The sequence below is a fragment of the Cucurbita moschata genome, unplaced genomic scaffold (genome assembly GCF_002738365.1).
Source record: "Cucurbita moschata cultivar Rifu unplaced genomic scaffold, Cmos_1.0 Cmo_Scf00019, whole genome shotgun sequence".
In the NCBI taxonomy this organism is placed as follows: Eukaryota; Viridiplantae; Streptophyta; class Magnoliopsida; order Cucurbitales; family Cucurbitaceae; genus Cucurbita; species Cucurbita moschata.
Window position 1 is genome coordinate 3,646,107 of NW_019268535.1, and position 24,267 is coordinate 3,670,373.

Consider the following 24,267-nt stretch of genomic DNA (forward strand, 5'->3'; position numbering starts at 1 on the left):
AAGTTCGTTTTCTCTTGCTTTTACCTTTGTGTTTTAATATTTACTTTTCATTACGAGTGTATTAGATTTATTCATGAAATTGGATTAACTTTGAGATGGTGTGATTATGGTGAATGCAAATTTTTGTATTCTTGTTGTGAAAGAAGGGATTTCCCTCAATTCTGCGGTTTCTTTATTTACTTTCTACAAGTTTTTACTGATTCAATATATATATATATATATATATAACTATTTGACAAGCATGTGGAATTACCATTTTTGGGTGGTCATGTGGAGGAGAGTAGCATAGATTTAATTTGCCACTTTGTTCATTTTTTTTTTTTTATGGTAGAATAGTTATTTAAATGAGTGAACCTAATGATAAACCAATTACCACCATATTGGGAGGATCGACTGGCGTTTGCAGCTATACTGCGGTCTGTGCCTCTAAAGATGCTAGTGTCTCTCTCCACCAAGTGCACTGCGCAAATAGTCTAGGAGGGGATCAAATCCGGTCGGGATGGTGTGTAGTGAGTGCGGGAATCCAACATCGAGCAGCTGCGGAAGGAGCTCTCAGAGATTCTCTTTAAGGACGCGGGGAATCAGTCGATGATTTTTCAATGCGGATCACAGGGCTCACCAACAGCATCACCACTCTCAGTGGGAAAATCAGAGAAGAATGTCGCTTCAGCGGTCAACAAGCAAGGTCTTCTTCTCCTCACTGAAGAGGAATGGCTTGCACACCTAAAGCTCCGCGACAACTCCGGCGAGCTTGAAGGGCGTGGCACCATCCTGTTCGTCGGCAAGGGAGGCGAGCATCGCAAGCTGACCGACGTCTATCATCCTGAGGCTCAAGGCTAACCTTGTGAGCCTGGGTCAACTCGATGAGATCGGATGCTTCATCTCCATCGAGCGCGGGCTACTCAAAATCTGCGATGATCGACGACGGCTGCTCACGCAAGTTCGGCGCACGGCAAACCGCCTTTACATCCTAGAGTTGAAGATAGAGCAACTAGTCAGCCTCTTGATCAAGACCAAAGAAGTAGCTTGGAGGTGGCACGTAAGGTACGGGTACTTGAACTTTCCTACTCTATAAAAACTACACAAGGAGGAGATGATGCACGGTTTGTCGGTAATCGAAGGCGTGAACAGGCTGTGCAACAAGTGTCTCATTAGCAAGTAGAGGCATACCCTCTTTCCGTCTCAGACATCCTACCACGGTGGTGAGTTGTTGGAGCTTGTGCACGGAAATATCTTCGGGCCCATCAAGCCGGCTGTTGTGCACCAAAAGCGGAACAAATGTACTCACAACACCAATAAACGGAATTACACAAAGAGACACCAAGATATTTACGTGGTACGGAGAGAACAAGTTCCCCTACATCCATGGGTAGCAACCAATCACTAATAAACAAAGTGTTACAAGTGAATACCTCACTATCACACTACAAAGACTCACACCAATATGTCACTCAATCTCAAGTGCTTTTTTATTAATTCTAAGCATGGCATTATATAGCCTTTACAATCATGGTTGAACCTAAAAATATAAACTTAAAGTCCCAAAGAATAGGACTAATCGGTCCTAAATAGGACCTTACAACAATCCCCACCTTGTCATAAGATCTCCAAGTTCACCTTGTCATAAGATCTCCAAGTTGATAACTGATTTGGTTGTTACCACGTCAACACACTACTCCTTTCTTCCGACGTTGATGAAATCCAAACAATGCCAGAACTTTTCATGAGCGATCACCTTTGTCAACATATCAACAGGGTTATCAGCAGTTCCAATTTTTAATAAACGAATGTCCCATTCACTAATAATTTCTCGAATAAAGTGAAAACGGACATCAATATGTTTAATACGAGCATGATGGACTTGATTTTTTGACAAAAAAAATAGCACTTTGGCTATCACAAAACACATCTATATGTTCCTGCAAAATACCCAAGTCATTGATCAAACCATGCATTCAAATAGCTTCTTTAAAAGCTTCTGTTACTGCCATATACTCTGCTTCGGTGGTAGACAATGCAACAGTAGACTGCAATGTTGAACGCCAACAAACAGGTCCACCAGCCATAGTAAATAAATAACCCGTAGTAGATCGTCACTTATCCAAATCACCAACATAATCAGAATCCACATAACCAACTACAAGGTTGTCAAGATTAAACATTTCTTGTTTTTGAAACTTAATACCAACATCAATAGTACCAAGAATGTACCTAAGAATCCATTTGACAGCCTGTCAATGCTCTTTAGTAGGATTATGCATATAACGACTCACCATACTTACTGCGTGTGAAAGATTAGGTCGAGTACATACCATAGCATACATCAAAGCACCAATAGAATTTGTATAAGGAATATTCTCCATATACCTTTTGCCATTGTCAGAACTTGGACACATGAAAGCACTAAATTTGAAATGAGGAGCAAGTGGAGTACCAACGGGTTTGGTTGAATTATTCAAACTAAATCTTGCCAATACCTTGCGTAGATATCGAGACTGAGTCAACCAAATTGTACCTTTTTTCCGATCTCGCTCTATTTCCATTCCAAGTATTTTCTTTGCATTGCGTAAGTCTTTCATTTCAAATGTTTTAGAAAACTGATATTTGAGCTTATCAATCTCCACCTGTCTCTTTGAAGCAATTAACATATCATCAACATATAAGAGCAGATAGATAAACGATCCATCATCAAGGCACCGATAATACACACAATAATCAAATTGACTATGAGTATACATATGCTCTACCATGAAATGATCAAACTTTTTATACCATTGGCGAGGAAATTGCTTCAGCTCATACAAAGATTTCTTCAATCTGCATACCAAATGTTGCTGTCCAACTACTCAAAAACCAACCAGTTGCGCCATATATATTTCTTCTTCCAAATATCTATGCAAAAAAGCAGTTTTTACATCGAGTTGTACAAGCTCAATTCAACCAAAGCCAACAAAATTCGAATGAGAAAATTTCATTGTAATCATTACCTTCTTTTTGTGCATAGCCTTTAGCCACAAGTCGAGCCTTATAACGTATACTAGAAGAATCTTCTTTTTTTTGGCAAAAACCCATTTACAACCAATTTCCTTCTTACCTTTTGGAAATTGTACCAAATCCCAAGTTTGATTTATCTACAATGATGCTATCTCCTGATCCACAGCCTCTTGCCAGTGCAATCTATTCGGGCTCTAGATAGCATCATTGTAGTTGTTGGGAACTCCATCAATCAAAGGGAAAGCATATGCTATCGTATTTCATTTACAAGACTTAATTTCCCTTCGTGGTCTATTCCTGGCTATGGACTCAAGTTCCTCCACTCTTTCATTTATAAGGCTTTGCTCCTCCTATTCTAACACATCAGAGTTATTATCTACCTGATCAATAGGTTCTTCAGTAGGAGAAACCATATCAGGAGAGAACACCACCTTCTCCACCTGCTTCAATGCCTCGTCATTATTTTTAATTTTTTGCAAAAACATTCCAGACTCATCAAATGTCACATCTCGACTATTAACAATCTTACTTGTTTCTGAACACCGTAACCTATAGCCCTTTACGCCTTTGCTAAAGCCCATAAACTTGGCTTTTTTTGCTCTAGGATCTAGCTTTGAGTCTGTCACATGATAATAAGCAGGTAACCCAAACACATGCAATTTATCATAATCACTAACAGGAGTACCCGACCATACCTCAAGCGGAGTTTTCCCACCATTTGCAAAAACAAGTAAACGATTCACCAAGTGAACTACATACCTGAGAGTCTCAGCCCAAAATGCCTTACTCAATCCTGCTTGAGATAATATGCATCGAACCTTCTCTATTAATGTTTGGTTCATTCTCTAAGCAATTCCATTTTGTTGTGGCTTACCAGGAACAGTGAAGTGTCGAACGATCCCTTCATCTCAGCATACTTTAAGGAATGGATCATAAGTATATTCTCCACCATTGTTTGATCTCAGCCTTTTGATTTTCTTGTCCGTCTGATTCTCTACCATTTTCTTCCACTCTAGAAGATTTGGAGAACCTCGTTTTTGTGCCTCATGGGATACATCCAAACTCTCCTCGAGTAGTCATCAATAAAGGTGACAAACCACCTCTTTCCTCCCAATGAGACATTCTTCGTGGGACCCCATACATCAGTGTGAACATAATCCAAAATGCCATTTATTTGGTGTATAGCTCTACCAAACTTCACATTTTTTTGTTTACGAAATATACAATGTTCACATAAATCAATTTCACCAGTTGTGGCACCCTTAAGGACTCTTGGGTTCACCAATGTCTGAAACGCCTTCTCACCAGCATGCCCAAATCTCATGTGCCATAATTTTGATATGTCTTGTTCTTTCAAACTTGCCACAGCAGTATGCCCAATTATTGTGGTTCCGTTGAGGTAGTATATGTTACCTCTTCTAGTTCCTTTAATTACCACCAAAGCTCCACGAGCTACTTTAAAATTCCCTCCTTCCAAAATGATGCGATAACCGCTCGCATCCAAAACGCCAAGGGAAATCAAATTTTTCTTCAAGTCAGGGACATACCTCACATCATTGAGTTTTCGTATAATCCCATCAAACATCTTGATTTGTACTGAGCCGATTCCCATCATCTTGCAAGTACTATCATTGCCCATATAGACAACTCCACCATTGAACTCTTTAAGTCCAAAAACATCTCTTTGTTGGGACACATATGATAGGAGCACCCAGAATCAAGAATTCATTCACTGGTTTGGCTGACTGATAAAGAGATTGTCAAGGCATTATCTGTATCAGTGTCGTCATCTCTAACTACATTGGACTTCGACCCCTTCTCTTTTAAGATCGGGCAAAGTTTCTTCCAATGGCCTTTCTGCCGACAATATGCACACTCATTTTTATCAAGTTTTCTCCAATTATCAGATCTACCTCTCGACTTTGATCGGGACTTTCCACGTTCGCTCTTTTTCCAAGTAGAGGTCCTTCCACGAACAGTGAGAACATTTGTGCTAGAGTCTTGATATGCCTCATTTTCCTTCATTCGCACCTCATTATTCATTAAGGCATTTGAAACATCTTCAAAAACAAGATCAAAGAGTCCATATAGTGGGTGGTTGCTCAAAACTTGTAGGATTCTGGCAAATAATTCAACAGCAACAACGTCTTGTCTTCGTCATTAACTGTAACATCTAGATTGAGCAAATCAGTGATGATTTTGTTAAAATCATCCAAATGCTCAGCCATTGAGATACCTTTCTTGTAGTCAAAACGGAAGAGTTTCTTCTTCAAATAGAGTTTATTTTCCATACTCTTCTTCGTACATTTCGCCTCAAGTTTGTCCCATAGTTCTTTCGACATGGTAACCTTCATAAATGGATATTTTTTATCCTTGCCAAGACAGGATCGAATAATTTCACAAGCTTGTCGATTTAATTTCGTCCATTCAGTATCTGTCATGTCTTCAAGCATCTCCTCTTGGAGAGAAGCATCAAGGTCTTGTGAATAATTTCACAAGCTTGTCGATTTAATTTCGTCCATTCAGCATCTGTCATATCTTCAGGCATCTCCTCTTGGAGAGAAGCATCAAGATCTTGCATGACCAACAAATCACTAACTTTGCCTCGCCAAACACCAAAATTATTGGTTCCATCAAATTTCTCTACTTCGAGATTGGAACTCAACAATCTCGATCCACACCGTGATTTAATTCCAGATGATACTGTTATTTGCAATAATTAATCTGGATGTAACTAAAAAACACAATTCTTGAAAATTGATTTTCAAGAAAATAAGCACGATTGTGAGCACGTCTAATGGTCGATGAGGCCAAAACTTTCACAATACCCCAAATACCAAAATCAGGCTATGATACCACTTTTTGTGCGTCGAAAGCGAAACAAATGTACTCACAATACCAATGAATGGAATTACACAAAGAGACACCAAGATATTTATGTGGTTTGGAGAGAAGAAGTTCTCATACATCCACGGGTAGCAACTAATCACTAATAAACAAAGTGTTACAAATGAATACCTCACTATCACACTACAAAAACCCACACCAATATGTCACTCAATCTCAAGTGCTTTTTATTAATTCTAAGCATGACGTTATATTGATAGTCCAAGACCATACATATTGATAGATATAACTACTATTTATTTGATCAATAGATAGATAAACTGAAAAAACCATAACTATACTTAACAATAAAATACTCGGAAAAGATCACATACGTCGAAGGTTTTTGGTTGCGGTCAGAAAAAATAGAAGTCCCACTCCTATTAAGATAGGAATTGGAAGTGAGATGAAAGGTATGATCCATGAATATTGATAGGTATATTCCATAAAAAAAATATATTTAATTCCTAATTAATTTTTCTGATTCACCCGCTCTTATCTCTTATCAAAAGGGTCAGTTAATAAAAAATTTGAATATCCAAAACTGAAATCATATTTTCTTTTTCTAGTCTTAATTATTCTTAATTTTTTGCCCAATACTAAAAATATTTCAAGTTAGGAAGTTAGAATTATTCAAATAAGATATCCAATAAAACTATTAATGAACGCCTTTACAATCATGGTTGAACCTAAAAATATCAGTAGAAAGAAACTTAATGTCCCAAAGAATAGGACTAATTAGTCCTAAAGAATAGGACCTTACGACAATTTACAACGCCGGCAACCCCATACGACAAGACCCTCTTCCTTCTACTTGTCGATGACAAAAGCCACTTCATGTGGTTGATCCTGTTGCAAGCGAAAGTGAGGCAGCAGAGGCAATTAAGCGCATTCAAGCGCGAGCGGAGGCCGAATCGGGAAGAAGATGCGAATGCTGCGCACGGACTGAGGCGAAGAATTTACCTCAGCGAGCTTCGATAAGTACTGCAACGAGCTCGACATGTAGTGGCAACTAACAACACCCTACTCTCCCCAGTAGAACGGGATGGTGGAACGCCAAAAATAGAGCATCGTCGGGACAACAAGATCATTGCTGATGACGGCCGAAATGCCTAAGAGGTTCTGGAGAGAGGCAGAAATGACGGTCGTCTACCTTCTCAATCGATCGCCGACACGAAGCCTCGACGAGAAGACGCCACACGAGGCCTGGTACAACAAGAAGCCAGCGATACATCATCAACGAGTGTTCGGTTGCGCCACATACATGAAGGTTGCCCGTCCCCACCTCGCCATGCTCGATCCCAGGGGGCTGAAGGTCGTCTCCATCGGCTACGAACCAGGAGCAAGGTGTACAAGCTCTATGATCCTGCGGGGGGCGAGCTCACGTGTCGCACGACGTCATCTTCAACGAGAGCACCTTCTGGCTGTGGAACGATGTGACCGAGGCGGACCAAAACCCAAATTAATTCACAATGGAGTACCTCGTCACCAAGCCGGGAGAAGGAGGAGCACAGCATCGAGAGCCGTCACCGTCAACAACAGCTGCACCCCCTGAACCAGTAGAATTTGCAATATCACATACTACGGATTCGACACTAGATGCTAATCACGATGATGATCTGGTGGCCAGGTACCGGGGGGATGGAAGACCTAGTGGGAAGAGGTGAACCACCTGGACCGGCAGCGCGCAAACTCGAAGAAAAGGTGGCCGAACTACATGCCATTAGCACAGATAAACTGAACATCTTCGCCGAAGCAGAAAGGAAACCGTGCTGGTTGAAGGCAATGTAGGAAGAGATGACATCCATCACTGAGAACAAGACGTGGAGTTTGGAGGACATGCCGCTGGGACACCAAGCCATAGGGCTCAAATGAGTCTTCAAATTGAAGTGTAACGAAGAGGGAGAAGTTATGAAGCACAAGGTCCGTCTGGTGACGAAGGGCTACGTCCCCAGAAGCAAGTAGTGGACTTCGAAGAGGTATTCGCGCCAGTGGCAAGGTTGAAATTTGTCCGCCTATTGCTGGAGATCACGGCACATCATTCTTGGGAGGTCCACTACATGGACGTGAAGTTCGCTTTCCTCAACAGAGAGTTGAAGGAGACCATCTATGTCCGACAACTATCGGGATTTCTAGGTAACGACAACCCCGACAAGGTACTGCGCCTACACAAGGCACTGTATGGGCTTTGGCAAGCACCACAAGCCTAGAACGCGAAGCTCGACAGTACCCTGCTATCACTGAAGTTCAAACGTTGTACATGCACAGCCACTGCGAGCATCGACTGATCGTGGGAGTGTACGTCGACGACCTCCTAATCACTAGAGGTGACATGAAAGTCCTTGGAGATTCAAGAGGTTGATGTCAAAGAACTTCAAGATGAGTGATCTCGGCGTGCTTAGCTACTACCTTGGCATCGAAGTGCAATAGAGTACTGTCAGGATCACCATCTGTCAAGGTGCGTACGCAAAGAAGCTGTTGGACACAGCTGGGCTTGCGGACAGTAACCCTACAAGGACGCCAATGGAGGCTCGACTTCAGTTGAGGAAGGCCGACACTACGATGGCAGTCGACTCCACCAATTACCGCAGCATTGTCAGGAGCTTGCGCTATCTGGTAAACACATACCCTGACCTTGCTTATTTCGTTGGATACGTGAGTAGGTTTATGGAAGCATCTAGGGAGGAGCATCTTGTGGCTGTCAAGCGCATCCTGCGCTACGTGGCCGGAACCAGAGGCTGGAGTGTGAAATACTGTGTAGGGAGAGGAAAGGAGAAGCTTGAGCTGGTCGGCTACAATGATAGTGACATGGCTGGTGACGTTGTGACGGCAGCAACATAAGGAGTCTGGCTTGTGCGACTGATGGAAGAACTCATCGAAAAAGAAGGAGATCTACTAATGCTTTACTTGAACAACAAAGCTACGATCTCCTTGATTAAAAATTCAGTTTTGCACGATCGGAGCAAGCACATAGAGATCCGGTTCTATTACATTCGGGAGTGTGCAGATCAGGAGTTTATCAAGATTGACTTCATCCAACATAGGAACAACTTGGAGACATCTTCACCAAGTCTCTGGCGCAGGTAAAATTTGAGAAACTACGTTCAAAGATCGGAGTTCAAATAATAAGGTAGTTAGGAGGAGGTTGTTAGATAAAAGCCTGGTCTTTCTTTATTTAACTTTTTCACGTTTTTACTCAGTTGATTGAATATTTTCTTTTGACCATTTGAGAAACAGATATTACCATTTTTTTTAGGTGGCCATTTGGAGGGGAGTAACATACATTTAGTTTGCACTTTGGGCCATTTTTAGGGTAGAACAGTTGTTTAAATAAGTGAATCTAATGATAAACTAATTATCGCTATTTTAGCAAAGTCAAATCTCAAGTTATTTTTACCCTTTTTATTTTCATTTTCTTCCCACAAATTTCCTTCGTTGTTCCGTCAACGATTTTCTCTCACCAACTTCGATTGTCAAAAGACAACATTCCTTTAATTAATTTGGGTTTTTGCTATTTCCTAGTTCAGAAAGAATAAATGTGGAGCAATTAAGGCTTTGTCAAAGGGGTAATCTTATTTTTGATTGTCGAATGGGAGTCGTCTCGAAAAGGATTTTGAATTTAAGCCATTGTTGGATGAAAATGTGAAGGTTGTGGAATGTTAGGAACTACGAATCACCACAATGGTATGATATTATCCACTTTAACCATAAGCTCTGTTGCCTTTGCTTTGGGCTCTTCCAAAAGGCCTCATGCCATTGGAGATGTGTTCCTTCCTTGTAAATCCATGATCATTCCCTAAATTAGCCAACGTGGAACTCTCTGCCAACAATCTTCAACAATCCTCCGAGCCTTCCATGAGCCTACGGAGCCTTCGAACAGTCTCCCCTTATAATTAAGGCTCGATTCCTTCTCTAGAGTCTTTGAACAAAGTACAACCTTTGTTTGACATTTGAGTCACTTTTGACTACATCTTTGAGACTCACAACTTCGTTGTTCGAAATTTGAGGATTCTATTGACATAGCTAAGTTAAGGGCATAGCTCTAATACCATGTTAGAAATCACTACTCTCCACAACAGAATGATATTGTCCACTTTGATCCAATGTGGAACTCTCTTCTAAGGGCATAGCTCTGATGCCAATGTGGAACTCTCTCCCAACAATCCTCACTACTGTCGTGGCTTTGCTTTGGGCTTTCCCAAAAGGTCTCCTACCAATGGAGATGTATTCCCTACTTATAAACCCATGATCATTTCCTAAATTAGCATGTGGGACTCCCTCCCAAGAATCCTCAATAGTGCTCCTCAATTGTACAATTCTAATAAACTAATGATGAAGGAAAATGTGAGTACAAAATAGTGTCAAAAACCAAGTGACTGATGTTCAAGGTAATGTGGACATAAAGAACATGTTTAGACGTGTTGATCGGAAAGATATGTTCAATAATACAGAGAGAATTACATGTAAATTTCATAACAAGAGGAAAGGAGTTACAAGATCAAAGGATGACGTTAAATGTGAGGTGTCACCGGTCATGCTTATCCAAGGCATGTCGCCCATGGCACATGCCTGTGACACACCGAAACTCTTGCCTTGTACTACTTTATTGCTTCCTTTTACCGCTTTCATGTTGTATTATTTTTTATTGTTTTCTTTAAGAGTATGACATTTCAACAAAGTCATGGCTATGCCTAGTAGACATGAAATGCCTCAAAATGTACTATAGGGGATGCGACTAGTTGTCAAATTCTCCTTACCCGAAAAGTTATATACTGTTTAAGCCATTGTTGTCTTTTTGCTTGCATGCTATATAACACCCCTCTCTCCCTCTCTTGCTTTCAAAACTCTTTTTCCAAAACCTCTCTTCGCCGCTTTCTAAAATCTTCTCTTGAAATCAAGACCCGAGATTTATATTCATGTTTCCCGATTGTAGACAACGTGACTCGAAGTAGGCTTGACTCACTCAGTGCTGAGAGTGAGTGCCGTAAAATGGTCAAATCCGCTGCCTAGAAACCGTGATTGTGACATGAGGCAACCCCTTTTGACTCACAGGTTAATGATACACAACATGAAGATAAAAGGAAAAGAAGCGTGTTAGGATCGCATAACAATTCACACACTCGTTCTAGATGAACACAAAGAACAAGATAGAGAAAATAAAGGAGAATATTGGCTAAAGGCTTTGTATTGATGACTACAGATATGTATAGCAAGAGAGAATACAGTGAATATAGAAAGTACATCCTATCAAAGCTCTAGCAGAGGTATATATATATGGTTCAGCTTACTATATATAGTTTTACCAAATATAGCTATCTACTATATATAATTATCTACCATATATATCTTCGGATATAGCTTTTTACTATACATAGCTATTTTAACAATTTTCTTTATATGTCATTTACCATGTATAGTTACGTTGACTAAGCTTTAAATAAGCAGCAGGCTCCATAATCTAACAAGCTGGTCGAGTTTCATTGAGCCAGAAATTAAAAAGTCGAACAAAGAGACACTAGTTCATTTTAAGGTTAATACACTAGATATCAAGAGAGAAAGAGAGCACCAATAGGAGGCAAAAGAATATGGAGGACTCGAGCAAAGTGAAAGATTAGCTAGAACATGGGATGTTTGAAGAAGCTAGAGAGTTGTTTCAGAATTTATTAGAACAAGGATCGGACGAAATATTGGCACTGTATTTGACTCAATTGTACCCCGTACATCGCTCTTGGATTTCCAATCACCATAGCGGCGATTCACATCATTTCTCTCAGTCAGTTTGACTACATTTTGTAGCAGCCCAAACCCAACGCTAGTAGATATTGTCCGCTTTGGTCTGTTACGTATCGCCGTCACCTTCATGGTTTTAAAACGCGTATACTAGAGAGAGGTTTCCACACTCTTATAAGGGATGCTTGCCCCTCTCAAACCAATGTGGGATCTCACAATCCACCCCCCTTGGGACCCAGTGTTCTCGTTGGCACACCGCCTGGTGTCTAGCTCTGATACCATTTGTAACAGCCCAAGCCCACTACTAGGAGATATTTTTCTCTTTGGGCTTTTCTTTTCGGGCTTTCCCTCAAGGTTTTTAAAACACCTCTACTAAGGAGAGGTTTGTACACCTTTATAAGGAATGATTAGTTCCCCTCTTCAACCAACGTGGGATCTCACAATCCACCCCCATTGAGGCCCAACGTCCTCGTTGACACATCGCCCGATGTTTGGCTCTGATACCATTTATAACAACTCAAGCCCACCACTAGTAGATATTGTCATTTTTGGATTTTTCCTTTCGAGTTTCCCTTCAAAGTTTTTAAAACGCACTAAGGAGAGGTTTCCCCACCCTTAAAAGAATGTTTCATTTCTCTCTCTAATTGATACGGGATCTCACACACTCACTCAAAAAAAAAAAAAAAAAGTTTCGTGATGATACTATTATTCAATTCATTGATAAGGTTAGCATGTTTCTTACTCGAAACGAGTCATGAAATCCATTGTTTCAACATAATCTAGGAGGAAGTGTTCTTCTTCATTCCTTCCTTCCTTCCTTGTGATTAGTTCTTCTGCTACCGAGTTATTAATCAAACTAGTTTGATTCTTTCTCCTCCAACTGGTTTTATGAGGTAAATAGACCGTAAATAAATAGACTACTCAAATGATCTTGACATGCAAATCAAAGAAATATTGCCAAACGAATGGAGCTTGGAGCTCGAAAACCAAAACCCGAAAACCAAATAAAACAAAGATCCCTACAAAACCCTTCAAACTTTTTCCATCACGTGAACAAGAGATTTCCCAATTGGGCAAAGATGGAAACAAATTTGATGGCATAATTGTATTTATAAGAGAGGGAGAGGGAAACAAAGCAAGTATTTAAAAATTAAATGAAATGGGACATAGCATTTGTGTTTGGTTGGTGAGTATTTGAATATATGGATTTTGTTTTTTTAAAAAAAAAAATATAATAATGAGAACAAAATATTATTATTCTATAAATCATTTTCAAAAATCGAATCTTCCAAACACAATTTTGTCTTGTATTGTTTTTCGAGAAAACTCATATGGTTGACAAATTTCTAAATTCTTCATTTTACCACATTATTAAAATAAAAATTATATATTTAAATGTTGATTAATATCCACCATAATTAAAAAAAATTACATATTTATGAACGTATTAGCTCCCCCATCTAGAGTGAACAGAAGGCGATAAAAACTCAAGCAGCATGAACAGGCTTCTATTACTATGCAACAATAGAGCTCGGGTTTTTTATTAATTCAGATGAAAAGAAAATATAATTTCGTCCTTTCAAAACTTTTAAAAATAATTTGATATACATTAAAGTTAGTTTTTCTTAAAAAAAAATTAATTTTTTTTAATGGTGTTATTTAATTGTTGATCAAATTTAATTACGTGAAAAACTTGATTTTTCTTAAATTAGCGGGGTTTTTTTTTTTTTTTGGTAAAAAATCGAGGGTGAATTTACAAAATTGGAATAAAAGGTAAAAATTGCAACGCTTATCTACCAACGAGCTTAATCGAACAACGTAAAGAATCTAAGGTTACGGGAGGATGCTCGTGAGTTAGGCTTCTATCGTGACCCAATTTTTAAGTCTTCAAAAAACTCTTTGTGATTAAAAAGACAAAGACCAATAACAAATAAAACATAAGAAAAATAAAATAAAAGATAAAAATAGGGTGAATTTAATTAAATATAGACAAATAACATCACAATTAAATGCAAAACGACATCCAATTACAACATAATTGTGAGATACTACATCGATTGGAGAGAGGAACGAGAGTTAACGATGACGCTGGTTCCAAAGAGGTGTGGTTTGTGAGATCTGACATCGATTGGAGAAGGAAATGAGTGCTAGTGAGGACGTTGGGCCTGAAGGGGGGTGGATTGTGAGATCTCACATCGGTTGGAGAGGATAACGAAGCAGTCTTTATAAGGGTGTGAAAATCTCTCCCTAGCAAACACGTTTTAAAAATCTTGAGTAAAAGCCTGAAAGGGAAAAGCCAAAGAGAACAATATCTTCTAGCGGAGGGCTTAGGCTTAGGCTGTTACAACAATGTTGTTCAAATTTATTACAAAGGAAAAATGGGGTTCGGACACAATTAAAAACGAAATAATTTGGTATGCCATTGAAAAAATTTAAGCAAAAATGTTAAGAATGATGCTCTGATACCAATAGAAGCGAGTGGGACTATTACGGTAGTGGTAATGCTAGGCTCATAGACTTGTGACTTGCGATGATGTATGGACTAGTCGGGGACTTGCGATTTGTGACTTGAGGACTAGTAGTGGTTGCTTAAGGTTCGGAAGCAATGGCGATGGTTTGGAAGCTCTCCTAATGAAACTTATCACGATGGATGATCGGCAATTGTAAAAGCTTCACTGAATGAGTTAGAGTTTGACTTTTAGGCTCTGATACCATGTTAAGAATAAGAATGAGAAATAGAAGTGGAATGGCGAGAGGGGAAGTTCTAAGTGCCTCCAGAGCGTTGCTCAGGGCAACCAAGAAGTCTTTCGTCGGCAATACCTTGATGCTGAAGGAGGCTGCTGTCGAGGTTCGTCGGAAGTTCGAAGAGAGCAGCCATGTGACTTTAGATCCTGCCTATATTTATAGCAATTTCGATCCCATTTATATTTCTCATTCTTAATTTTGTTGAGAGTGAGTCCAACAGGCTAATTTAGGGAATGATTGGGTTATTAAGTAAAGGAATACATCTCTATTGGTGTGAGGCCTTTTGGAGAGCTCAAAGCAAAACCATGAAAGTTTATGCAAGTAGACAATATCATATCATTGTGGAGAGCCGTGATGAGACATTGTGATATTTTTTTTCCTCTAAACATCATCCATGGAAAGTTAGCTGATCGACTAACTATTAGGTCAACCTATGCGGTCCCACACACTACTCAAGAACAGATTTACTGCATTGTGGGCCTGTCTAGGGAAATCCTAGTCATTTCCACAAAGTTGGTGCATCTAGTCATCTTGACGCACATCCTTAATCGTTCTAGGCCTAGCTTAATAGTACTGGTACCAAAGTGGAAAGGGTAGCAGATACTTTCCTAACACCATTCACTGTTATTAGCCTGAGAACTACGTTAATCATTCTTGGGTATTGTGGTAGTCTACTAGGTTCTTAGGGGCACTTAAGCTGTTTAAATCTCATTTCATCTTTTGTTTCCAGGACGTTTAGGATTAGTTCCTAAGGGCTAAACTAATCTCAGAGTGCACATAGGTCTAGACCTCTAATCGCCGCTCATGATCCTAAAGTGTAGGTTCTCCTTAGGAAATTAAACATTTCTTGTGAAAGATTCCTTCTTCCTTAAACCTTTTATTAGGGTCCAACTAGACCGCTATTTAGTCAAAGTTGCCAAAACGACTATTTTACCCCTGAAGTTCATTTCGACCTAATTTTCCTAATTTTTCACCATTGTCTTTTATATATATATATATATATATATATATTTNTTTTTTTTTTTTTTTTTTTTTTTGTTTTGAGTTTCTAGAATTTTTCTAAATATTTTACTCTTCTACTCTATCTTAAAATCCAGTCTCTAAACGGATAAAATTTCAATACTTCAAACTCAAAAGGAAAAATAAGGTATTAAATTTCTCTCAAGAACTCGAGTGTTACAGCTTCTAGATATGAAGCCTTACAAATTTCATGGTATCCGAGCCAAGAAGAGAATTAAGATGCTCAAACTTGATCGAATCCAAAAAAAAAAAAAAAAAAAAAAAAAAAACTCTCAAATAATTTATTTTTAAACTTAAATTTTAATTTTTTTCAATAAAATATTAATTTTCTATTTTAGCTTTTATTTTGAAATATTTGTAGTTTAGAGATCTGTTTTTCCTCACTAATCATTACTTTCATAAACTTTTACCTTTTCCCTCTCCCTCTCAGGGAAATCATGAAGCCTTACGTTTTGTATCAAAATTTTAATCACAAATTATGACTATGGACCTAACTTTAACATAAAATTATATAATTCAACTTTGTTTTCACGAGACACCCTTCTTCTCGTCTAAAATATTCTTGTTCATACGAATAGGTAACATTGTTCATTAGGTTTGGCCCATTACGTATCGTCGTCAGCCTCACGGTTTAATTTAAAATTCATAATTACGTGAAAATTCATAATAAATACTTTGAAAAAAGTCATGGACTTACCCATTTAATTTAAAACAAGAAAATAAAAATAACATAATTTTTAGACATGGAGAATGAAATAAACCACCTATCGGACTACTAAATGAAATTTAATGCATAATGTTGTCCTATCTTTACTTCCATGGTCTTTCCAGCATTCACCGTCATTCGCGTAGAAACTACCTTTACTTGAAAAATATAAGAGTATACGTGGCTTCACTATTTTAAGAAATACTGAGTAAGTTATGTCAATGTTGAGGTTAGTAATGCAATCACACACATAACATGATTGAGACCTATCCTTTAAAACCATAACATGGCCTTGGATTCTTTGTAGTTCGAGGCAATGTTAGATGTTTTGTACTTCCCCATACACAACTATGCATGGACCCACCAGACAGGCTGTATACGTACCACGTCGCTGGACGCTATAGAAAAAGAAAGGCCTACATGATATCTTGACGAACATAAATATCGAAGGTACGCATCCGTACTAACATAATATAACGGAGAAGTATCTCGATGCACATTACATACATACATGCATGAGACTCCATGATTTACATTCACAGCATAGCATTAGCATCATTCTCTTTCTCCTTTCATCCATGACATATTACATATATGCGTTGTGTATACATGACAATCATGTGTGTATGCATGTTTGATCCCATTAGAGAGGCCTACTTACCGAGTATTTTTAATACTCAACGTTTTTCAAAATATTTTTATTCATCTTTTTTTTTTATTTGACGTCGAGTTAAACAACTATTTTTCTTCATACATTTTTATCAGCATACACCGTGTTAATGACTCTTGGAGAAATTGTATCGTTTCATCCTCACTTTGTGATGACGAGGAGAAAGAGTTTGCATGTTCAAACCCTTCAAAAGAAAAATCAAATGTCAAAAGATACTTAAAGACATTATCGTTAAGAGTGAAGCGAATGAATATGTTGCGAGTAAGAAAGATTGTATCGAGAATTTTTTGAATTATTCGATACCACATTTTGGTCCCGTTCCATCCTTTACCTAAAATTCATATTGCATTCTAATATTTTTATCATAAAGATCGACAAATCTAAAAAGTGGGTTCTCCTATATATTAAGAAACGTTTAAACTTGTCAATCAAAACATATTTTCAAAGATAAAAATACGCTTTAACTAAAAAAAGATCGAAAAATCTAAAAAGTGGGTTCTCCTGTCTATTAAAAAGGGTTTAGACTTGTCGATCCTAACATATTTTCGAAGATAAAGAGACGCTTAATACAAAAAAAGATCAACAAAACTAAAAGTGAGTTCTCCTATATATTAAGTAAAGTTTAAATGTGTCTAATCAAAACATATTTTCGAAGATAAAAACACGTTTTATACTAAAAAAGATCGACAAATCTAAAAAGCGGGTTCTCCTATATATCAAAAAAGGTATAAACTTGTCATCAAAAACATATTTTCGAAGATAAACAGAGGCTTAATACTCAGAAAGATCGACAAATCTAAAGTGGGTTCTCCTATATATTAAGAAAAGTTTTAACTTGTCGATCAAAACATACTTCCGAAGATAAAAAGACGCTTAATACTCACAAAGATAGGCAAATCTAAAAAATGGGTTCTCCTATATATTAAGAAAGATTTAAACTTGTCGATCAAAACATATTTCTGGAGATAAAAAAGACGCTTAATATCTTCAATGAATTTATTAGTTCAATCGTTGATCGTGCTTTTATCATCCTAAAATCGAAAAAAGGAAATATTTAGAATGTTTATACCTTTTTATACCAAATAAGAAAAAAAAATCCTAATAATCCAAAAAAAAAAAAAAGCATCTTTCAATATTAACTCTATATGTACATAAATTATTGAAATGAGCGAATGAATTTCCCCAATAAAGGAGAAGAAAGGAAATTCAAAACTCGCATGCGCCGTGAGGTATACGCGTAAATGCAATGTGGACACACACACAGCTCCAAACAGAATTTCACCCTCGCTTTCTTCCCTCTCTCCCTCTGTCTCTGTCTCTTCACCTTTCCCATTCATTTCATTTGGTTTCATATACTTTCTGTTTCCATTGGCAACGTTTCTTTCAGAACCCACCACCCCATTTTACGTCCTCCCCTTCTCTTTTCCTCTGTTACCCACATTTTCGTTTTGGTTCTCTGTGTTCTTTGTGTTCTTCATCCAATTTCATTCCTCCCCTGGATTTCCATTCAATTTCTGGTGACGTTTCCCTCTGTTTTAGCTGTTTTCCTTTTCTGGGTCTTGCTTGGATTGGTGTAATCTGTTTTCCTTTCAATTCTTTATGATTTGTTTTTGAAGATCGTTTGATTCTATGAAATGGGGTTGTTTCTATATGTGATTCTCTTCCTTTGATTCATCTGCATTTCTATTAGGGATTGATTTCTTTGTTTTGTTACTTGTTTTTCTTAGTGAATTGCTAATGATCGGGAGATGATTGTTGTTTTTGAAGAGAGATTTCTCGTGCCTTTCTTATAATCTTTACTCGAAATGGATATTGATCTGTAATTTGAAATTTGGGTTCATATTGTTAGTTTGTTTCCGTTCATGGATGGTTTGGTTACTGTAGTTTGCATTATATGCTTTCTAATCTTATCAGCATCTTTGAAGTGTTTGAGATTTAGAAGTGATGATATCTTGAGGGGTTCGGTTCACATTTCTGGCTGGTTTACTTGCAGAATTTAGTGATGAACTTAGTTAGAGTGTTAATTTTGCAGGATTTTACACCACAGCTCCGTCCTGAACTGGATTCTTTGAGTTACTTTCGTGTAATATAACGAAAGATTGAGCGATTTCCCAAATGCTCGGTTTGAGTAGGTTGAGAAATCAATCGAGGTTCGGTAGATCGGTGTCGTTTGGAGGTGAGTTTCTCTTATGCAGTGTCTTAAAAAATCTATGTACATTGAAGGTTGGCTGCATGTATTGAGTGTTTGAAACTTCTAAGTTGCTTGAAAAGACATGAAAGTTGCTGCTCCTTAAGATCTTGAAGGTTATTTACTTGTTTTTTCTTACATTTACCTTCTTTTATGTATAGGTATGGATTATCCGGATCCCAAAAGGAAGAGCAATTTTGTAGGAAAGATCATTTTGGCTGCTTCACTTACAGCAATTTGTATTATTATGCTCAAGCAATCCCCAAATTTTAGCACCCCGACCCCGGTAGCTCTCGATCTCTAATGATTCTTTTATGGCTTTGTATAACTAATGACTGAGTTAGTTCCGCCATGGATTATGTTCTTTTCCGTTGAAAGTCTACAATTCGTGTTGGATGAATTTTTAGCCTTTTCACTTGTTATGTGGCATAGCATCTACTAGATCATATTTGATACGAGTCTAGCTGTCAATCGTTTTGTGTGATCTCACATTGGTTGGAGAGGAGCACGAAACATTCTTTATAAGAGTGTGGAAACCTCTCCCTAGCAGACACATTTTAAAACCTTGAGAGGAAGCCCGAAAGGAAAAGCCCAAAGAGGAAAATATGTTAGATACTTGAGTCACTTTTGACTAGAGCCCTCGAACAAACTACACTCTTTATTCAACACTTGAGTCACCTTTGACTACACCTTCAAGTCTCACAATGCCTTTGTTCGACACTCGAGGATTCAATTGGCATGGCTAAGTTAAGAGCACGACTTTGATACCATGTTAGAAATCACGAATCTCCACAATGGTATTGATATTGTCCACTTTGAGCATAAGGCCTCATGACTTTGCTTTTGGTTTTTCCAAAGGGTCTCATACCAATAGAGATAGCGTTCCTTACTTATAAACTCATGATCCTCCTCTTAATTAGCCAATGTGGGACTACTCCTCTTAATAATCCTCAACACTTTCTTTATCAAGAAAAGACATATCGAGAATCACCTTTTTCAAAGAGAACCATTATTTTATGCCATTTTGAAGTTGTTGTGCATGTTGTTTTCCTTACAGTTAGCAATTCATCAACCAGGAGTCACTCATGTCCTAGTAACAGGAGGTGCTGGATATATCGGTTCGCACGCTGCTCTTCGGCTATTAAAGGACTCTTACCGTGTAACAATAGTGGTATGTCCCTATAGATTTTTAAGATCGAACCGTTTTAGCCATTGGTGTTATGACCATCATTTATGAATTCTTCCTTTGCCAGGACAACCTATCACGAGGAAATCTAGGTGCTGTAAACGTTTTGCAAGAACTGTTTCCCGATTATGGAAGGCTACAGTTCATCTGTGCCGACTTAGGAGATGCAAAATCTGTATCCTTCCTATATGACTCTTTATGATATATATATTTCTGAAGAATCCAAGTAATACCAGCTGCCTTGAACACCAATGTTGCCTTAACTGGTATGTTCAGGTCAATAAAATATTTTCAGAGAATGCTTTTCATGCTGTCATGCATTTTGCAGCAGTTGCATATGTTGGGGAAAGCACCCTGGATCCTCTTAAGTGAGTATAAACTCTTAGAATTGCTGTTTTTTTCTTTTTTGTCGATGGTCACTGGTCTCTTACATCATCATGTAGATTGTAACGGCCTAAGTCCACCGCTAGCCGATATTGTCCTCTTTGGACTTTCCCTTTTGGGCTTCTCCTCAAGGTTTTTAAAACGGGTCTGCTAGGGAGAGGTTTCCACATCCTTATAATTTATGTTTCATTCTCGACCACCCCCTTTGGGACCAAGTGTCCTCGCAGACAATTGTTTCCTTCTCCAATCAATGTGAGACTCTCTAATCTACCCCCTTCGGGACCCAGCGTCCTTGTTGGCACACCGCCTTGTATCCACCCCTCTCTGGGGCTCAGCCTCCTCGCTGGCACATCACCTGTGTTTGACTCTGATACCATTTGTAATAGCCCAAACCCACCGCTATAAGATATTGTCCTCTTTGGACTTTCCCTTTCAGGTTTTGCCTCTAGGTTTTTAAAACGTGTCTGCTAGTGAGAGGTTTCCACGCCCTTATAAAGAACGCTTCGTTCTCCTCCCCAACCGATGTGGGATCTTACAGTCCTACCCCCCCTTCGGGGCCCAGCATCCTCGCTGACATTCGTTTCCTTCTCCAATTGATGTGGAACTCCCCCAATCCACCCTCCTTCAGGGCCTAACGTCCTTGCTGGCACACCGCCTCGTGTCCACCCCCTTTGGGGCTCAGCCTCCTCGCTGGTACATCACTCCGTGACTGGCTTTAATACCATTTGTAATAGCCCAAACCCGCCACTAATAGATATTGTCTTCTTTGGACTTTCCCTTTCAGACTTCCACTCAAGGTTTTTAAAATACGTCTACTAGAGAGAGTTTTCCACACCATACAAAGAATGCCCCGTTCTCCTTCCCGACCGATGTGGGATCTCATATAGATTGTGACAGAAGATTGTTTTCCTCTCCATTAGCGGACTTGATAGTTCACAAGCATATGCATACTGATACATAGCCAACATTTTATGAATTGATGGATGATGTTAAACAGTTCTTCTAAGATCATAAATCCAACTCCATTGTCCTTGTCAACCTTTTGATAGACATCTCTAAACATGAAGCTTCATCGTGGGATAGAGAATTAGAAAACTTCGGGCTTCGAGTATTAGCATTTAGAAGTAAATCATTTCTGAGTGGGGTATTTCTTGCTATGTAGGTATTATCACAATATTACTTCAAATACCTTGACAGTATTAGAATCAATGGCAGCACATGGTGTGAAGACATTGATATACTCTAGTACATGTGCCACATATGGAGAGCCAGAAAAAATGCCCATCACTGAAGAAACTCCACAGGTTCGCATCGTATGCATCACCATCTTGTGTTGTGTACTCGTGGAAACATCTGGATTTTGTTGGTCATGTTTTATTTGGTTTATGTGAGATCCTGCATCGTTGGAGAGGAGAACGAAGCATTCTTTATAAAGGTGTGGAAACCTCTCCCTAACCAACACGTTTTAAAACCGTGAGGCTGACGGTGATACGTAACGGGCCAAAGCGGACAATATCTACTAGCAGTGAACTTTGGCTGTTACAAATGGTATTAGAGTCAGACGTCAAGCAGTGTGCCAGTGAGAACGCTAGGCCCCCAAGAGGGGTGGATTGTGAGATCCCAGGATGAAACATTCTTTATAAGGGTGTGGAAATCTGTCCCTAACAAGCACGTTTTAAAACCGTAAGGTTGACGACGATACGTAATGGGCCAAAGCAGACAATATCTGCTAGTGATGAACTTTGGTTGTTACAAATGGTTTCAGAGCCAGACACCGAGCGGTGTGCCAGCGAAGACGCTGGCCCCCAAGGAGGGTAGATTGTGAGATCCTACATCGGTTGGAGAGGAGGACGAAGCATTCTTTATAAGGGTGTGGAAACCTCTCCCTAACAGACACGTTTTAAAACCGTAAGGCTGACGACGATACGTAATGGGCCAAAGCGGACAATATCTGCTAGCAATGAGCTTTGACTATTACCGTTTATTTCTTCGACATGCTATAATCTGTTGGATGCAGACTGGAGTTTGGTTGATGAAAATTCATTTGTTTCATTGCAGGCCCCAATTAATCCTTATGGAAAGGCCAAGAAGATGGCAGAAGAAATCATCCTTGACTTTTCAAAAAATTCAAAGATAGCAGTCATGATCTTAAGGTTGTTCCTTTTTGCTTCTTCCTAGAACTTGCTTTCTGGAAATTACTGTATTCATGAATCTGTGTTGAAAATTGTCCAGATACTTCAATGTCATTGGTTCCGATCCAGAGGGAAGACTTGGGGAAGCTCCTACACCTGAGCTTCGGGAGCACGGACGTATATCGGGTGCTTGTTTCGATGCTGCCCGTGGCATTATTTCCGGGATTAAGGTAATTTGCATATATTGAAAATGAAACATATTCCAGAAATCATTGGTGTAGTTACAAGATCCAGCTAAACTTCCTGTTATGATGTTTTCAGGTCAAAGGAACCGACTACAAAACACACGATGGAACATGCATACGCGATTATATCGACGTCACTGATCTCGTGGACGCTCATGTAAAAGCTCTGGAGAAAGCAACCCCTGGGAGAGTTGGAATCTACAACGTTGGGACAGGGAAAGGTTTGAAACAAATTGTTGCATTACTATACATTTTCCTTTCTATTTCCCAACAAGCAATCTAGACATGGCAAGCTGAAGTTAGCTTTGGATGTCTTTGATCAGGCCGATCCGTGAAGGAGTTCGTTGAGGCGTGCAAGAAGGCAACTGGGGTCGACATCAAAGTCGAGTATCTCCCTCGTCGACCGGGTGACTATGCCGAAGTATTCAGCAACCCAACTAAGATCAAGAACGAACTGAACTGGACAGCGCAACACACCGATCTTGAAGAAAGTTTACGGGTAGCGTGGAGATGGCAAAAGTCGCATCGCAATGGCTATGGGAACGCTTTGGTTATGTCTTCTTGAAGCACATTGGTACTGACTTGAGGATTAGTTCATTTTGGTCACATAGAAGTAGGAGAATACCATTACTACTAATATTGTTTGTACCATTTTTTATTATGTATTGGATAGATTGGTTATTGATACGAATGCATTATGTTATATGTCAAAATAAAAAAATGATTACACTTTTCGAGAGGTTCATTTATCCTATAGTATTGGGGTCACGTGGGGATTCGCTCCAAACGGGACGGAAAATTTTTGCTTAAATGGAGGTGGGAATAGGGAGAAATTTCTTCCTAATAGATAAATAAGGTCGAGAATAGGAATTGTATTTTCCGTCCTTAAATAAATTATATTTTATATTACAAATTATAATAAATTAGGTTCTTTTCTTTGCTATAGATGAAAATGTATCTATTATTATTTCATATTATTTCATGCCATTATACTTTATTTTTAATAAGCCCAAAATTTATGAAATTTGGGTCAAAATGATGAATTTTGAAATTTTTTATAAATATTATACTGTAGTAATATTAAATTTTGATTTTTTTAGAAATTATATTTTTGTTTGCAAATATTATAATAAATTTTTGTTTACATTTTTAACAAAAATACAGCGTAAAATCAAAATTATACTTTAGAAAAGTTTCTTCGACTATTTGCTTAAAAAAATGAAAAATATGGAAAGTTTTTCTGTGGGAAACTCAATCCCCACAAGAATAAATGGTTAATTTCACGAGAATAGAGAATAAAAAAAAGTAGAAATGGGGATAGTGAACGTTTCCTAGTCACCACTCCATGAACATCTCTACACCAGTGACATTATAAATATAA

The 24,267-nt window shown here is 38.6% G+C and overlaps 1 protein-coding gene across 3 annotated transcripts; it reads left to right on the forward strand.

The window, feature by feature from the left end:
• Positions 1-17,941: 17,941 nt before the first annotated feature.
• Positions 17,942-23,599, forward strand: LOC111457042 (UDP-arabinose 4-epimerase 1-like). 3 transcript variants are annotated; one of them, XM_023099166.1, is made up of 11 exons: positions 17,942-17,980; positions 18,784-18,927; positions 19,101-19,225; positions 19,997-20,110; positions 20,193-20,300; positions 20,402-20,493; positions 21,672-21,813; positions 22,568-22,662; positions 22,742-22,871; positions 22,963-23,107; positions 23,210-23,599. In XM_023099166.1, exons 2-11 carry the CDS (start codon positions 18,867-18,869, stop codon positions 23,449-23,451), a joined length of 1,254 nt encoding a protein of 417 aa, XP_022954934.1. In that variant the 5' UTR covers positions 17,942-17,980; positions 18,784-18,866; the 3' UTR covers positions 23,452-23,599. The 3 variants fall into 3 exon arrangements, with proteins under 3 accessions (XP_022954934.1, XP_022954933.1, XP_022954932.1); XM_023099165.1 differs by lacking the exon at positions 17,942-17,980 and adding an exon at positions 17,987-18,268 and having other exon boundaries at positions 18,745-18,927; XM_023099164.1 differs by lacking the exon at positions 17,942-17,980 and adding an exon at positions 17,987-18,268.
• The last annotated feature ends 668 nt before the right edge of the window (positions 23,600-24,267 follow it).

What these genes read in the sequence shown, in the direction of transcription:
- LOC111457042 (XM_023099166.1), top strand. Translation starts at nt 18,867, where the DNA reads ATGCTCGGTTTGAGTAGGTTGAGAAATCAATCGAGGTTCGGTAGATCG. An exon ending in TAGATCGGTGTCGTTTGGAG is followed by an intron (nt 18,928 to 19,100) that starts GTGAGTTTCTCT and finishes TTTTATGTATAG; the next exon opens with GTATGGATTATCCGGATCCC. An exon ending in AGCACCCTGGATCCTCTTAA is followed by an intron (nt 20,494 to 21,671) that starts GTGAGTATAAAC and finishes CTTGCTATGTAG; the next exon opens with GTATTATCACAATATTACTT.